General features: G+C 49.5%; 3 protein-coding genes across 3 annotated transcripts; 1 reads left to right on the top strand and 2 right to left on the bottom strand.

Moving 5' to 3' along the window:
- Positions 1-1,254: 1,254 nt before the first annotated feature.
- Positions 1,255-5,193, bottom strand: J7337_008490 (uncharacterized protein; the record flags this gene model as incomplete). The annotated part of the gene is made up of 5 exons (XM_044826107.1): positions 1,255-1,424; positions 1,484-4,595; positions 4,650-4,936; positions 4,990-5,094; positions 5,151-5,193. The coding sequence occupies 5 exons, from the start codon at positions 5,191-5,193 to the stop codon at positions 1,255-1,257; spliced, it is 3,717 nt and encodes a 1,238-aa protein (XP_044679024.1).
- Positions 5,194-6,022: 829 nt separating this feature from the next.
- On the top strand, positions 6,023-12,765 carry J7337_008489 (uncharacterized protein; the record flags this gene model as incomplete). The annotated part of the gene is made up of 3 exons (XM_044826106.1): positions 6,023-6,274; positions 6,338-12,670; positions 12,727-12,765. 3 exons carry the CDS (start codon positions 6,023-6,025, stop codon positions 12,763-12,765), a joined length of 6,624 nt encoding a protein of 2,207 aa, XP_044679023.1.
- Positions 12,766-13,178: 413 nt separating this feature from the next.
- Positions 13,179-14,114, bottom strand: J7337_008488 (uncharacterized protein; the record flags this gene model as incomplete). Its single annotated transcript, XM_044826105.1, has 1 exon — positions 13,179-14,114. The coding sequence occupies one exon, from the start codon at positions 14,112-14,114 to the stop codon at positions 13,179-13,181; it is 936 nt and encodes a 311-aa protein (XP_044679022.1).
- Positions 14,115-16,678: the final 2,564 nt, after the last annotated feature.

Here is a 16,678-nt window from a genome sequence, read left to right as displayed (position 1 = left end):
TAAAGTAATATTATTTAATTAGCTTATATAATATATATTTTAATATTTTTATATTAAAATTATTAATATATAAGGGTTTATATAATAAATAAGTTATATAAATAGTAAATCTTTTTTATTATAGTATTTTTAATTTTATATTAAAATTAATTTAATTAATAATAATAATATATTTATTTTTTAAGATTTAATTTTTTAATTTTTAAAAATTTTAAGATTTAATACTATAAAACTTATAAATTTAAATTTAAATTAATAAAAAAATATAAATTATATTAAAACTTTTTTAAATTTTTTTAAGATTTTATAGTTATTATATAGTTAAAGTCTTATTTTAATAGTATTTTTATTTAATTAATTATAAGAATTATTAAAAACTTATTTTTTTAACTATTTTATAAGTTTTATATAAAATTATAAATAAAATTAAAAAGGTATATTAAATAAGTAAATTATTTTTAAGATATATATTTTAATAGATATATAATAAAAATTCTTTTAGCTTAAATAAGCTTATATAGCCTTTATTATAAAATCTTTTATTTTTTATATTTGTTAGTGTAAGGTGGCCAGTCTGTGGGGGTGGCCGGTCTTTGGGTGGGGGACGTTATAGTCTAACAGGCTGCAGCTTTGGAGCTCTGCCGGCTTCAACGTCATAATTCGGTACGTACCAACCTTAGGTAAGAAGATACCTAAGGTACCTACACCTACCTTAGGTATTCAGCTTCACCGGCCAGGGGGGGAGAAAGAAAACTCAGGACCTTAACCCTAAGTGATAAAAATATTAAGGTAAATTTAGCCTAAGCTTAGGGGGCTCTTTGTCAAGTTCATTTCGACACCCTATATCAAGGTTCGTTGTTTTCTTGCCCCCTGAGGGAACGGGCACCTCAAGTCATTTTAAAGGATAATTTCGACACATTAATTCAGAATATCTAATGTTTCGATGACATCTACGAACAATGATTCTCATCTCAATGAGGTAATATAGAAAAGCAGTCGTTTCAATCTTTCCCAAGAATTCGTGACACAAATAAAAAATCAAAATAGTCTGAAGCAATAGCAACAACAAGGTCAGCGCTTCCATGCCAAATATCTGCTGTACAAGATAACAGCGTAACGAAGGTGTAAATCAAGTCGTGAACCAATTTCGTCGGGGTCCTTTTCCTGCCGTAATCCTTACCTACAATCTAATCATTCCACAAGAAAAATCTCAAAAATTCGTCCATCAAGTCGCTCATATCGTAAGCGTCTAACTTAGCACGCCGCAAGGTAATTGCTTGGGACCAGCCCGACGCTTCCGTCTCCGCCGTGGACTTCAGCCTCCCACCATCCATCGTCTTGGTGACGGAGGACCGCAAGATAGTCACCCTTACCAAAGCTCAACTCCTCGGGAATGGCTGCTTGGTACATGTATAATGCGCGTGCTGTAAAAAGGACATGTTAGCCTCTTCCTCTCTTTGATACTGGCTAATCAAAGACTTACCATAATGCAGAATTGCTCTGCCATCTCCCGTATATAGACGAGACGGATCAGCAACGCTTTGACTACGTTGACGGGTACTACCATCGTCATAGTAGCTCATGGCCCTCGAAGCAGGGCGGCTGCCTCGACTCCTCTGAGAACCATAGGCATCATCAACCGGCGCGAGCTGAATTGCCATGTCGCTACCTGCATAGCTGCTTCCAGGGCGATTCTGCTGGGCATAAGGTGAAGGAGAAGGCCCGCGGCTAGCAGCCTGCTGAGGTGACTGGGGATAATACCCCTGGGCAGAGCCATGCTTCTGTGGTGAGCTCATGACGGACGGGGAGCGTTGGCTAGCAGCGTAAGGGTTGGGCGATACCGATCTGTAGCTCATGTTGTCGTTCATAGGTGGCTGTGGAGACACGCTGCGAGCTGGTGCTGGTGAAGTTGCTCTGGGCATATCAGAGCCCCTGGTGCCAGGTCGGGAACCAGGTGATGATCCATAAATACCAGATCCGCCACGAGACATGTCACTTCCCCTTGTGCCTGGTCGCGAAATAGGGATTCCGCGAGTGTCCGATCGGGGCATCTCGCTTGCTTTGGTTCCCGAACGTGCCACGGGTGGTGTACTATAGCCGCCAGTATCCCCTCTACCCATGTCAGTGCCCCGAGTGCCTGGTCGAGGCATGGATGCTGAGCTATAGCTTCCAGGCTCGCCGCGTCCGTTATCGGTGGCTCTAGTTGGCTGTCGTGACACAGGGGACGCGCTGTAACTACCAGACTCGCCCCTGCCATGGTTAGTGGTTCGAGTAGCCGGTCGTGAAGCACTTGGTGGAACACTCTGAGTTGGGGATGGCTCAGATCGCCTTGTTTCGGTTGCTCGAGTGTTGGTCCTAGAAGCAGTACTATTGAATCCTCCTGGTGAACCGCCTCCACTCTCAAACATGCTTCGTGTCTGTGTGGTAGCCTTCTTGGTCGCTTCCTTCATTGCCCTAGAAGTCACTGCAGGTGGTGGGACACCCAGGCGTGAAACTGGGGTTTGGTATGATGGTGGCGGCGTTCCTCTCTTTGCCGCCGCAACATCCGGGTTCACAGGAGTCGGAGCTGTGCGAGAGGCTGAGGCTTGTCTTGAAGCAGCTTCTGATGCTGGCGCCGGAGTGGCAAGCCCGGAATAGTGATCAGCAGACATTCTCATTGATGACTGCTTGCCTAACGTGACACCTTTCAGCTCCGCAAGGGCCAGAGCGATCGGGTCTGTCTCCTCGTGTGTCTGTTCAGTGGCAGCTCCTGGTTTCTTCTTTGTGTCAGGGGTAGATACAGGGAAGACATTCTGTCCCACTCCCAGAGCCAGACTGGCATTGGCATCGATGGGCTCGGGACTCTGAGTACGTTCTTTGGTGACAACATTGCTGGGCTCTTGTGTTTGTAACTGTGGTCGGCGAACGGGACTACCCGAGTTTTGAGTGCTCGGTGCGTGCCATGTGTTCCTGTTTGATGACTGAAGATCCTTGTTGCTCTTACGTCTGAATGGACTGTGGTTCTTTAAGAAACCACCGCTCTTCTTCTTAGCAACTAATTTGACTGGGCTTGGACCATTGCTGACAGCTGGTGCGGACGCCGGAGCCGGAGCCGGAGCAGTGACTGGAGCCGGCGCAGGTGCCGGCACTGGTGCTGGCGGTTGAGTTGGCACTGGGTTCGGCTTTATAGGATCCTGCTTGACGGGTGAAGTTTTGCCGCTCGGTGGTTCCACACTAGAGAACGAGTTGGGGTTCGAATAATCACTATGGGAGTCTCTGCTCGAAGGTCGAGCAGATGTCACCTGCGAACTCTGGTCCGAGATGGGGCTGGGCCCAGTCCTGCATAGCATCGTCATGCCATCCAGGGGGTAGGGGTCGTGTGGTACGGCTGCAACAGCACCATGCTGGTTGGCATCATACGATACATGACCTGCAGGTTGTTGGCGGCGATACGGATCCTCGATTGGTCGCCTTACTTCCAGAGATGTCCTTGCATCCATTGATTGCCTTGCATCGGCACTGGGTCGAGACTGCATGGAAGGCCGAACTTCCCCAGAGTGGCGCATCTCCAAAGACGGTCTTGGATCGTGCTGTCGCCCATCTGGATGTCGAATGTTCGAGTGCCTCATGTCTCCAGATCTGCCATCTGCGGGTCTCATTTCCAGGGGCCTCATTTGCTGTTGCATGTGATGCCCTGCATGGTGAGCGACCTGCTGGGATGGTTGCTGACGCTGAGGAGAGTACTGCTGCTGAGGATGATGCTGCAGCTGCGATGGGTGCTGAAGCTGAGAGTGGTGCTGCAATTGGGAGGGATGCTGATGCTGGGGGGCATATTGCAGCTGAGCGGGGTGCTGCATCTGAGAAGGGCGTGGAATCTGCTGTTGACGCGGTTGAGGAGGGGCCTGGATCTGCTGAGGTTGAGGCTTTTGAGTGCCAATTTGGAGTATCTCGTCGGGGGGCAGCGTTGCTGGCTTCTGGCTTGGAAGATCACGTTTGCTTGAAGCGACTTCTCTGTGCGCCAGGTCGTTGGCCAGAGCAGAATTTGGATCATGATGCGACTCGAATGTCGAAGGTTGAGGAGACGACGAACGGAAAGCAGGGTTGATGCTGCGAGGAAATTGAGCGACAGAATAGTTGTCGTCTTCTGACGTCTCAGACTGGTTATCTGTCACATCTCCACGACAGAAGTTGATATACTTGGGAGCATCTGGGATCTCCTGTCCGGTTCCCTTTTCTGTAATGAAAGTGATGATGTCCTTTTCCACATCCATGACCTCCAATGAGAGTCGGATCTTCTCGCACGACGAATCGTCACTAACGCAAACCGTGGAGGCGATATTGGCAAACGTCCACAGGCTACTCTTGGTGAAGTCGAGTCGTTCTTCCTCCAAATCTTGGAATTTGTCGGCGGCTGACTTCCACTCTCTGTTCCATCTTGTTGTCGTGTCTTCGAGTGCTTTAACTGCATTTTCGTACTCTGTATTGGAAGTTGCAAGGCTGATCTGTGTCTTTTCGAGTTTGGCTTTGTTGCGTCGTTCTTCTTGGCCCATTACCATGTGGCCTTGAGCAAGATAACCCTTGATCTTCAAACACTCTTGCTCATACTTATCGCGTGTCTAGAACCTAAGTCAGCTTCAATCGTAATGGAGTGCCGAGAAGAGTAGTCTAACCTTGTTGACCTGCTGTGTCTGCTGCATCTTGACCTTCAATAGCTTTTCAACGGTGTTCTGAATAATCTTTCGTCGCTCCTTCATTCCACCAGCAAAGGCAGCGAGTGGTTCCTCAAGTTCTGACTTCATTTCTGCGCCAATGAGTTGATGCTGCTTGGCCATCTGTTCGACCTCGCCTCGGACGGTATCCAACGATGTCTTCAATGTACCAGACTCCTGCGATCCTAGGGCTTTGCGACTCAGGTTCAATAATTTACGGGAGTATTCCTCCTCAATCGACGCTCGAGCTGCCGCGTATTCAGTCAGATGGTTTTCTTTCAATGACTTCACTTGTACGCACCGCCATAGAATGCTCGTAGTTCATCGCATGTAGTCTTAGCCGCAGTCATGCGACTCAGTAGCGGCGCCACACCGGCATCTTCTTTGCCCCAAAAGTTGTTTGCGACTGCAGTATCATGTATCAGTCAAATATGTATCAAGACGCCGTCAAAGTGTGCTCACAAGACAGCGCAACGGCTGGAGTCTCAACCGTTGATGCGGGCATGATGCCCAAGGGTATTCAAGTTCAAATGTCAAGACAGACAGGCGTTGTGTTGTTTCCAACGAATATGGATGATTAAGGACCGGCCTGAGTCACACTACTCTCCACACTAAGAACAGAGGAAGCGAGGCAAAAGGATATCTGGTATGTGGCCCCTTCAATGGTGATAAAGGGAGTAATGTACGGTGAATGGAGAGCTAGCTGTATTGTTTTGGTGGCGTGAGGCAGTTGGCGCAGCAACACAGGGAGCACTGACCACGGTGTTGTAGCAGGACGGCTCACGTGATGCGGGTATAGTGGATTCACTCGACGTATCGGGATTTGCCGTTCTCAAGGGCCTTGTCATTTTCAGATACAGTACCTTGTCCTCCAAACCCAACATCGACCACCACCCACCACCTTGTGTACAGACGTTCTTGACGATATCGATACTTGCATCACCACGCGCCATAAATATTTCGGGTCTCGTTGGCTTATTTGACACCGAACCGCTACGGACTTCCCCCCACCCTGTCAGTTTGTAGCGTCTTCGGCGCCCTCCCTACGACGAACGCCGAGTACGACACGTACCTCCAACTCCACCCTCAAGTCGAGTCAGGCTCACGAGTTCCTCTCTGTTCGACTACCGTTGCACGATCGCGCAGTCTCTGCAACGTCTTGACGACCGCTGTTTGCAGCTTCATCTTGCCGCTCCCCCATGTAGGCATCTTATATACGGACTCTTCCTCCTTCACACTTCCCCGCTCGCTCGTTTTCTGAGCCCTCCGGCCTGCCACCACAACGAAAGCAGGCGCTCAACCATCTCATCTCCCTCCGCCGCGAATACAACTCCATGGTCCCACCACCTCGAGCGGGATCATTTTCGCCCAATCCTGCGCAGATACTCCAGACGGGTGCGAGCCATTCTCCTCACCCATCGCAGGCCGCCATTCTCAGTGCTGGCGCAAGCCCAAGCGCCAGCAGTCCAACGGGCACTAATTCCCTGACCAAGATCGTCGTGGCACAGGTCTATCTTCTACTCAGTACTATCAAGGAGGACAAGGACCGTGCTAAGTGGGAGCTGCAGGTTGACCAATTGAACAAGGTTTGGCTACACTATTGCTGCTGGACATATCCCAAGTTTGCTGACAATGCACCTACTTGACAGCTCATCGATGAACACGGAATGGAAGTGTTTACTAAGTACTTCACCCGGCTCGTTGCCGGCAATGCGCCCCAGATATTCCCTGGCCTCAACAGGGCCGGCACAGGCCCCAACAACTATCACATTCTTGTTGCCGAGATGCAGAAGATTTCGCACGATCCCAACCAAGCAAGTAAGATTGCTGAATCGATTGAGAGTGCCACAGAGGATATCTTCCGCGACTTTGATCTTTCTACCTTTATGGAACATTTCAAGCTCGATGCATTAGAGAAGACCATATTAGCTCTAGCCTTTAAGCTCACTTCTCGAGCAGATTTAAAGACGAAAGGTTGGTTCATGCCATTAGAAAGTTTGTCCCGGGAGTATTCTAATGTCAAGGCAGCCGACGCTATATTATCTACTAACTTCCCTTCCTTCATCGATATCCTTTCTCGATTTGACCTCGACGCCCATGCCGATCTAACCCCATCGTTTATCGCCCTGATTCTGGACCGGTTTCTCCAATATCATCCTCCGAGCTTCAATGCTTCTTCTATGCGCGAATTGGAAACACGTGTCATCAGCCGATGGATGGACCAGTCTCCCGAGCGTACACCGCCTTCCGAAATCCTCGCGGCTCTCGATCTCAGTCGAGTGCTCGCTGATAGGCCTTTCAATGGGCTAGTTCGATATATCCAAAAGACGGGCCTCGATTTCACCAGAGACGAGGAAACATGTGTCTCTTATTTACAGAACCGTCCCAGTGGCTTGCAGTTGGGCCCCGAACAAGTTTCAGCTGCGATGACCTTCACTGCCATTAGTCAAAGCCCACAGCAAGATACTGGTGTTCTGGTTGCTGCTCTCAGGAGAGTCCTACCGAAGTCATTCGACTGGATGGAGGTAATCATTCTGTTCGACCAACCATCGACTCGCGTCTCTTCTCAGCAGTTCCTTCGACTTTACCAAGCTCTCTTGCCAATTGCACAGGACTCCAAGTCTGGCTTGATAGTGGATATTCAGAGGTTATGGGGCGGCGTTTGGAGGAATCCAGAGGCTCAGCTCTCTTTTGTTAGTGCCTATGCCTCTTTAACTCCTGATCAGCTTGACGCGACGACGATTCCCGGGCTCCAGCGCAGCATTACTATTGAGGAATACGCAAACTCGCCTGAGAATGTACAAGAGCGAGCAATTGTCGCCGTCAAGCATCCGTTAATATCCGTTGCTGCTCTCTCCTCGATCTTCAATGTTGCGCTTAGTTCCATGATGGCGTCGACGAGTATCGAGGCCAAGAGGCTCTTCCAAGAAGTGGTAGTTCCGAATCTGGACATCTTCCTGGTCTCCGCATTCGAAGTACCTCGGCAGCATTGGGCCCCCATGGCCGTCGAAACACTCAGTTCTTTGTTCGAAAATTTTCTTTATAAGCGTTCGCCCCAATACGACTTTGTTCTGGATAGTGTCTGGAGGAAAGACAAGAACTGGGTCATTCAGCGCTTGGTAGACACTCATGCTGTTAAGCCGATGGACCTCCCGGTTATTCTTGAGCACGCTGTAAAGCATAACTGGCTTGACACCCTGGTGTACCAGTCAAATGGATTTGGAGTCGATTTAGCCGCTCTGGCCCATGCTGAAGGATACTTGGACTTGTCCAAGTGGGCACTGTTCAATGCTGAGCGGAGTGAAGAGATGTATAATACTCTGCTTCAGTTTTTGATGATAAAGGCCAACTTGGAGAGCCAGTTTCAGCGAGGAACTTCTGATGACTCTTCTGTTAAGAACACAACGACCCTCCAAGTTCGTACCGTATCAGCGTTACTGCGAATCCTTGAAGACTTTTCGCCCAGTCCTCCTAGGCCAGAATTGATCCTGGTTCAGCGCGCTTGCATTATTGCCTACCCCCGACTGATCAACTACGGTGAGGGTTACGACGATGTCATCGACGCCAATGGAAGGGATGGGAACCTCCTGTCTCCGACCGCCAACACCAGGATGGAGGAGCACTACAAGAAGATGTATAGTGATGAGGTACAGGTTCGCAATATAGTTGAGGTCTTAGACCGCTATAAGCATTCCAGGGATCCTCTGGATCAGGACGTTTTCGCATGCATGATCCACGGGCTCTTTGATGAGTATTCTCACTATGCCGACTATCCTCTGGAAGCTCTGGCAACAACCGCAGTTCTATTCGGTGGTATCATTTCGCATAAGCTCGTTTCAAACTTGCCCCTTCAAATTGGATTAGGCATGATTTTGGAGGCTGTTAAGGACCATTCTCCTGAAGAACCTATGTACAAGTTTGGCCTTCAGGCACTGATGCAGTTGTTCATTCGCTTCCGAGAATGGCCTGCCTTCTGCAGGCAGCTCTGTCAGATACCTGGACTCCACAACACGGAAGTTTACAAAAAGGCGGAGGAGGTTGTTCGTGAACATGACGAAGAGTTGGCCCGTGGGCGTAACGGCGCCGGAACACCTCATGGACTAGGGTTTCAAGGCGATGGTTTCCCTAATGGAAACTCGGATGAACTGGCCAATGTCGAGCGTCAAGCGCCTGCGTTTGCTGCTCTGAATGTCGATCCGCCAGCTATGGACGTTGAGTTCGAAGATCCTGACGAGGGCGCCCAGGACAAGGTCCAGTTCGTTCTCAACAATATCACCGAAGGCACACTACAGGCCATGTGTCAAGAACTTCGAGAGACCATGGAGCGCCGGCATCAACAATGGTTTGCTAGCCATCTTGTTGAGGAGCGCGCCAAGATGCAGCCAAACTACCATCATGTTTATCTCGAACTGGTCAAGCTGTTTGAAGACAAGGCTCTCTGGAGTGAGGTCCTGAGAGAGACTTACATTAGCGTGTGCCGAATGCTGAACTCGGAGGCGACCATGCAGAACTCAACGGAAAGGACTCACCTCAAAAATCTCGGAGGCTGGCTAGGTCTTTTGACTCTGGCACGAGATCGTCCTATCAAACACAAGAACATCGCCTTCAAGCAGCTTTTGATTGAGGCTCACGATACGAAGCGACTCATCGTTGTTATCCCGTTCGTATGCAAAGTTCTGACTCAAGGCGCCACATCAGCCGTTTTCAGGCCCCCGAATCCATGGCTTATGGATATCATCCATTTGCTAATTGAGCTTTATCATCATGCCGAGCTAAAACTCAATCTTAAGTTTGAGATTGAGGTCTTGTGCAAAGGTTTAAACCTTGATCACAGGAGTATCGAACCTTCGGGCGAAATTCTGAACCGCCCTGTCATTGAAGAGCCGGCGGAGACCCTAGCCCCTGAACAACTAGATGCGTTTGAAAATCTATCGCTCAATGGCATCGGGTCCGGTGTGGGTGCTGGACTCTCACCTCAGGCTCTTGCGCCAACCATTCCTGACCTTGGTCCCCTGATTACTATCCCCCCAACTAATGAGATGGTTGTCAGCACTACTCGTCTTCATGAGATTGTTCGTACGGCTCTCAGTCGTGCTCTGCAAGATATAATCCAGCCTGTCGTTGATCGCTCTGTTACTATTGCCGCCATATCTACACAGCAGATGATACACAAGGACTTTGCTATAGAGCCCGACGAGAACCGTGTACGCAACTCTGCTATTAGCATGGTGAAAGCCACCGCCGGTAGCCTTGCCCTCGTTACGTCCAAAGAACCCCTTCGCGCCAACTTCACTAACTACATGCGAAACCTCTCGACCGATCTCTCTCAAGGACTCCCCGAGGGCACAATTATTATGTGTGTTAACTCAAACCTGGACTTAGCCTGCAATATCATTGAGAAGCAGGCTGAGGAAAGGGCTGTCCCCGAAATTGAGGAGATGATCGAACCGGAGCTCGAGGCTCGTCGACGGCATCGTCTTCAGAGACCTAACGATCCTTACTTCGACTCAAGCCTCAGCCGATGGGCCATGGCTATTCCTAATCCTTTCAAGTTATCCCCGAATGTTAATGGCCTCAATCCCGAACAGATGGCTATTTACGAAGATTTCGCTAGGCAGCCACGAAGCGCCACGCTTCCCACGCCTTCACATGGCCCGTCAGCATCCGATGCTACTAGATCCTTGGCCAACGAGGTGCTCCAGGACCAATTTAGTTCTATCCCTAGTATTCCGACTCCTGCGGAGACTCCCTCAATTCAGCAACATTTGGGTGCTCAGATGCAGCCCTATGCACCCCCTCATACCACTGCTAATGCAATGACTAACGGTAGATCACCCGGCTTCCAGATGGATGTTCGTAATCTAGCCGAGCGGGTCAACAAGCTACTCCAGGAACTCATGAGGGTAGCCACCGAGTCTCCCCATGAACACTTCCTGGATCTACCGCGACCATCTCCTCTTGTGGATGTTGTCGATGCACTCGTCCAGCACATCATCAAGACTTCGCAGAGCCATGAAGATTTCTCCATTTACGCTGCGGAACAAATCATTCAGCTCATTTTCTCGCAGGTTGACGACAACCTGGCTCTCGAGAGCTTAGTTCATGTTTTGGAGACGCTTAGGAAGATCGCTGGCCCTGTCCTCAACAGCCGCGTTAGAACTCTCTTCAGCCAGCAGCCTGGCTCCACCTTCTTGAGTTTACCTCTGCTCGCGGCCTTGGTTCGAACGGACCTTTTGGATTGGAGGAACATTGATCTGGCCATGTCGAAAGCACTGCAGGCACGCAAAGAGGGATCTCTTGACTTTTTGGAGCACCTGCTCGACCTCACGCTGCTCGACTCCCGTCCGATTGCTTTGTATGCCGACTTTGCCCTGACGCTGGACGCAGCTTGGTCATGGATCTCGGATGACCCCGATTCTGCCCCTGGGCAACGCATCAAGTCAAAGCTCACCAACTCTGGTCTGACACGGCCGACTCACGCTGACAGTCAGGCTCTCCAACACGAACAGATAGAATATGTTTTCGACGAATGGATCCATCTTTGCCGCAACCACAATGCTTCTGAGAAGGCTGTCACGGTGTTCGTGCAGCAGCTGCACGCCAAAGGGGTTATGCAGAACAGGGATGACCTCTTTGTCTTCATCCGTGTCACCATCGACCTGTCGATTGAGCGCTTCGACTACATTGTCCACAGTGGTTCCCTTGCCGATGCCTATGTCATGGTAGATGCCCTTGCTAAGCTCATTGCAACGTTCATCGGTATGGGCTTTGAGCCAACATCTACTCGTCCCGCATTTATCGACTCAGTGCTTTCACTTATTGAGCTCATTCTTGTCAACCACCATGTTAAGCGCGGAGAGCAGCTGAGCCAGCGCGTTTTCTTCAGATTACTGTCAATGCTCTTTTACGAAATTCAGGGGATTTCAGAGAGCCTGGCTGAGGATGAGCGTCGTGAAATTCTTCTGAGGATCGCTCGGCGACTGTTCAAAATCAACCCCTTATATGTTCCCGGCTTCGTTTACGGCTGGATGTCTCTCGTTCAGCACCGTGCTTTCATGCCAGCAATTCTACAGCTGCCCAACGGTGTTGGCTGGGGCCCCTTTTCCGACCTGCTTTGCCAGTTGCTGGACACTCTCGGTGATCAGTTGAAGGTTTTCGAGGTATCCAACGTTGCCAAAGACATTTACCGGGCTTGCTTCAAGCTGCTCGTCATTCTACAGCACGACTTCCCCGAATTTGTCGTGGCCAATCACGCCAAGCTTTGCTCTAGCATTCCACCTCATTGCACGCAGCTCATTAACGCTGTACTGGCTGCAAATCCCCAGCAGAGCCCTAGATTTAACGAGCTTGGTGGTAAGATCCAGTTCGACGATATGCGCCTCTTTGCCGGTCTTATGAATGAGGCCAGCGTGACACTTCAGTCTCGCAGTCTTCTCAAGGTCCTAGACCAAGCACTTCAGAGTGGACCAAATGAAGATATCGTTGCCAACATCACCCACGCCATGACACATGACACTCCAAAGGCATCTACTTACGGCCATGTGCCTGTCGTCGCCAACACCAGCGTTATTGACGCTGTCGTTCTATATATCGGACACCGTGCTGTAGAGAAGGCAACACAAACTGGCGCAGACCTGTCCCTGACTGGTGACGAGAATGAAGTATCACTTCTTTCTCTGATCATTCATGAACTCCCTGCCGAGGCCAGATATTATATCCTTGTCAGCCTAGTCAACCAACTTCGATATCCCAGCGCCCACACTGCTTTCTTCAGCCAGGCGCTCCTTTCCATCTTTGCCAAGGATCTCGGCGATCCAGAGGAAGATGAATTCCGCGAGGACATCACCCGAGTGCTGCTTGAGCGACTGGTTAGTTTCTGGCCTCAACCATGGGGTCTGCTGTACACTGTTGTGGAGCTTGTGAAGAATGAAGACAAGTATGGATTCTTCAAACTTCCTTTCATCGATGACGAGAGCCATGAGGTCAGTCAGATATTCGCCTGCTGTTAACATGGGCCGGGTACTAATGTTGTTTCTAGGTTGCCAAAAAGTTTGCAGACGTGCTTCAACGAGCTTAGGTCGCGGGTCATAGCCACACCGCGATGGAATGAATAGGACTGGGTAAAACGTCACAAGGAGGAATCTATAGGAGAAACGTATTTTATTATCGGTGGAACTCTTGGTTTTTGACGGTGCATCATTATGAGAGAGGCACGGGGCGTTGGGTCCAAAAAGAATTCAGAATTATAGAGGCGCAAGTGTTACTATGGCCCTGGGGCAGACTCGTCTGGGGGGGCGAGGATGTTTCCAGGCCGATATCACATTGCAGTAATACTGTATCACTGTACGATAGTCGTCACGATGTTGTCGGAAGAACATACCAGGCGCATGATTGGTTTCGGAACACTGCCCCTTTGATTAAATACGTGATAACGATTGGGTCCCAGGTTTATAGAGCAGTTCGGAAGAGGCAATATGCTATCTCTCTCGATTAGATGGTGACATGACCACGCATTACTGGAGTAGCTGTTCCTGAGAGTTTGACCGTGGCGATCTTGGACTCTTTTACATCAACGTCAACTACAATATTACTCTCCCTGCCCATCTCAACACCCTGGTCAATCTCATATCTGAAGCTATGGTCACCTAGGCTCGACTGTTGAAGCGAAAGGTAGCTAGAGAGAGCGCTTGCAGCACTGCCTGTGGCAGGATCTTCCATGGATGCTTCCATCATTCTCGAGCGGATAGAATAGACTGTTGTGCCGTCGTCTTCATGCTGGCCATTGACAACATAGTAGTACTTTAGCAAGAGACCGTTTTGCCAGCCGTCGTCAAGAAGTTCGTCCACAGACAAATTTACCCCGCTCATCTCAACTTTGGCCAGCTGCTCAAGGTCCGGGAGTTTGATGAGCGCAAAGGTCATGCCATTGACGATACTGAATAGCGGGGCCTGGAGCTCGGGTTCGCGTATCGCAGGGTCCTGGGATATTTGGGCAGCGACCGGGGCAGATAGATCGGCAAGAGTCTTCCTGTGACGACGAACATTGTGCGGGATAGCGGCTTGGATATAACCAGGGCGGGTCTGGGTGAGAGAAATTGGGCCAGCCTTGGTAACGACGGTATCGACACCATGGGGGATGAGGGTGACAGCGGCGCCGATAGTTGGGTGCCCAGCAAAGGGGATCTCTGTGTCGACTGTAAAAATGTCGATCACTCGGCGGGTGACATCACTGTCGACATCGGTATCGGGACGGGGTTCGTGGATAAAAACGGTTTCTGATAGATTGAATTCGAGGGCAATTCTTTGTTTTTGTTCTTGCGTAGGCTCTGGTAAATTTCTATCTGCGGGAATCGTGACAACGGCTAGGGGATTTCCTCGATATCGAGTGTTTGTGAAGACGTCGAGAGTAACAAAGGGAAGCTCCATGGTTAAGGTTTGGTGGCTTTCAGCTGTGGAATTAGCTTCAGTATGACCAAGCAGATCTGATAGATTAGGTACGAGGTAACTGGACACAGGAACAGCAGACGGCCTGAGCTTGTGAATCTCGATAGCAGGAGCTTGCTTGCTTTGGTGGTTGGTAAAAGTATTGTATGACGACGATGGAGGGGGGAAGATTGTGGTGTGGTGTGGTGTGGTGGGGTGGGGTCGTCGATTGACAGGATGGAAAAGTAAAAAATGACTCGGGGTTCTCTCAGGTGAGTTTGAGTTTACGGGGTTGGGTATAGGGTAGGTCAGTTTCTCACAATGGAGATGGGCTACCCGTCTTCGGCACGCCCATTGCACTTATTTAGGTAAGGCACAAGTTCACCAATGTAAGGAAGCGCGAAGTGGAACAAAGACGGGGATTCCCAATTGACCAATCATATAATAAGGATTCCTTAGCGTTGTCGTCGACCTGCCCGACAAGACGGCTGCGGCGGCCTGAGGCAAGGAGTACGAGGCCTGCAAGGCGCCAAGACACAACGAGTTGGACGAACGACGGGACTTGCAAGGAAATGAGAGAGGGAGGCTTTTCGTAGGCTGGTTTTCGAACGATCTACGGCCTAAGTCTTGCCATGACTTCATGGCGGAGAGGACATGAGCAGTGTACACCAAGGAAATGAGACAGATTCTGGCTTTGAGAGACAGCGTTATATAGGTACGTAGTCACAGACTTGACTTACAGCTCAATGTGGCCGGCAATTGCAACAACACAGGTCAGCAAACCCATCGAACGATGTTGAACAGGGAATTAACCCGGTCACGGCTGTGATCAAGACAAGAAGAAGCTTGGAGCCTTGGGCAAGGCAAGGTCTAGGCGTAAGTGGAGAGCATCCATGTTAGCGGCAGACGCTTGTCGCAGCTGGCGCCGCAAGGGGCAGAGCTAGAGATGCATCATTGGATGACCCACCTCGTGGCATGCCTCTGCTCTTCAATCAGGTCAGTGTAGGGTAAATCCACATGGCGATCCTCGAAAGGTTGGATCATCAGCAGGCGATTCGTGCACTCGAAGGATGATGACGCAGCATCTGTACGCCGAGGTGCTGGAACTGTCAGTGGTGGATAATAAATGGAGGCTCTGTAAGTCGTGTAAGAGAATTGGATGGAGGTTATTGGTGGTGGGATCTGACCAGATCTAGTTCAGGGGGTTCAGGACTCCGTAGGCTGAGAGACATTGAGCGAGGTGAGGTGAGGTGGTCAAAGTTCCATTTGCAAGGGCAGGATATCGCAATCGAACATCGGTAATCAAGATCAATGGTATACATAAGGTAGTGAACATGGTATTGTGACAAATAAAGCAAAATTCGGACTTCGTATTGCTGCGTAACATTTTCTGTTCTCAATCACCTACAAAAAGACGAGACTCTGAGAAAGAAAGCCTCGGCCGGGGACGGCGAAGTGAAACCCACTCACTACATGTATCATGAGCAAAAGAGAGATGATGAAATAGAAATGTCGCTATTGGCTGCCGAGTCCAATACTGTATGTATGTACGGAGTACCTTACCATTGAAGAGTGCAGTGTCATGTAACTTACACATCGTTTGCTTGCTAGCCGTGGACTCGGCCTCAGGCACAGTTATTACCGTCAATTTTAGGAAATAGGTCACTTGTTGAATTGCCATGGGCGACGGATGAATGGACTCAATGGAGTCGACTCAAGGAGCCAGACCAGGGGTTCGAGATTCAAAAGAGGGCCTCGCCACGGTCTTGGGCAGACTCTTTGATGATTCGGCCCACTCGTCATCTCCATTGACTTCAATATGGGTACGTAACTTGCTCTACTGTACATATTCTGTATGTATAGTACCGAGGACGAGATTTGAAATTACACCGGGCCTCTTTTCCGATTATTTATTAACGCTTGCTAGGCATTGATTGATTGTCTCGTACAGCATAAGCGCGTCGAGAGAGAATGCGGTGTAAGAATATGGTTGCACGAAGCAAACATGTATGCAGTCTTGGTGCAGTCTTGATGCAGTCTTGATGCAGTCTGATGCAGTTGCAGATGCGGTGTGATGTGTAGGGGAAAAAAAAGGTCGCGGTCCAGGGTATGTCTTGACACGCAGTTCAAGGTATTAGCCATCCAATCCAATGCAATGCCTGTCGATACCTGAGCTCAAATCCACGGTCATTCTCGGGCGTTCCCCAAAAAAAGATTTCAGGGTCCTCCGAGAACGCACTAAACCAACTAACAAACATCGACCCGAAGTGGCCCGGGTCCCAAAAAAACCGCGGATGAGGCGGAAAAACAAGAGTCCATCATTCCATCATCAACGAGGCGAGGCTACCTATGTATTAGTGAGAGGAGGCTGTTACAGTGGCCCAATTACAGTCGCCGCAATGCAGCTAGACCAAAAACAGAAAAGAAACAGAAGACGTTGACGAGTCAAGATGGCTAAACTCTACAGAGTAAGTTCGATGATTAAGGTCTCCGAGCATTGCAATGCTCTTTGCCTGCTTGGTTGCGTAAGTTCCGTTGCCTCTTGGTGTAGGACATCATCGATACCT

This window comes from Fusarium musae, chromosome 6 (assembly GCF_019915245.1).
Source record: "Fusarium musae strain F31 chromosome 6, whole genome shotgun sequence".
NCBI classification, from domain to species: domain Eukaryota; kingdom Fungi; phylum Ascomycota; class Sordariomycetes; order Hypocreales; family Nectriaceae; genus Fusarium; species Fusarium musae.
This window is presented reverse-complemented; position numbering and strand designations above follow the sequence as displayed.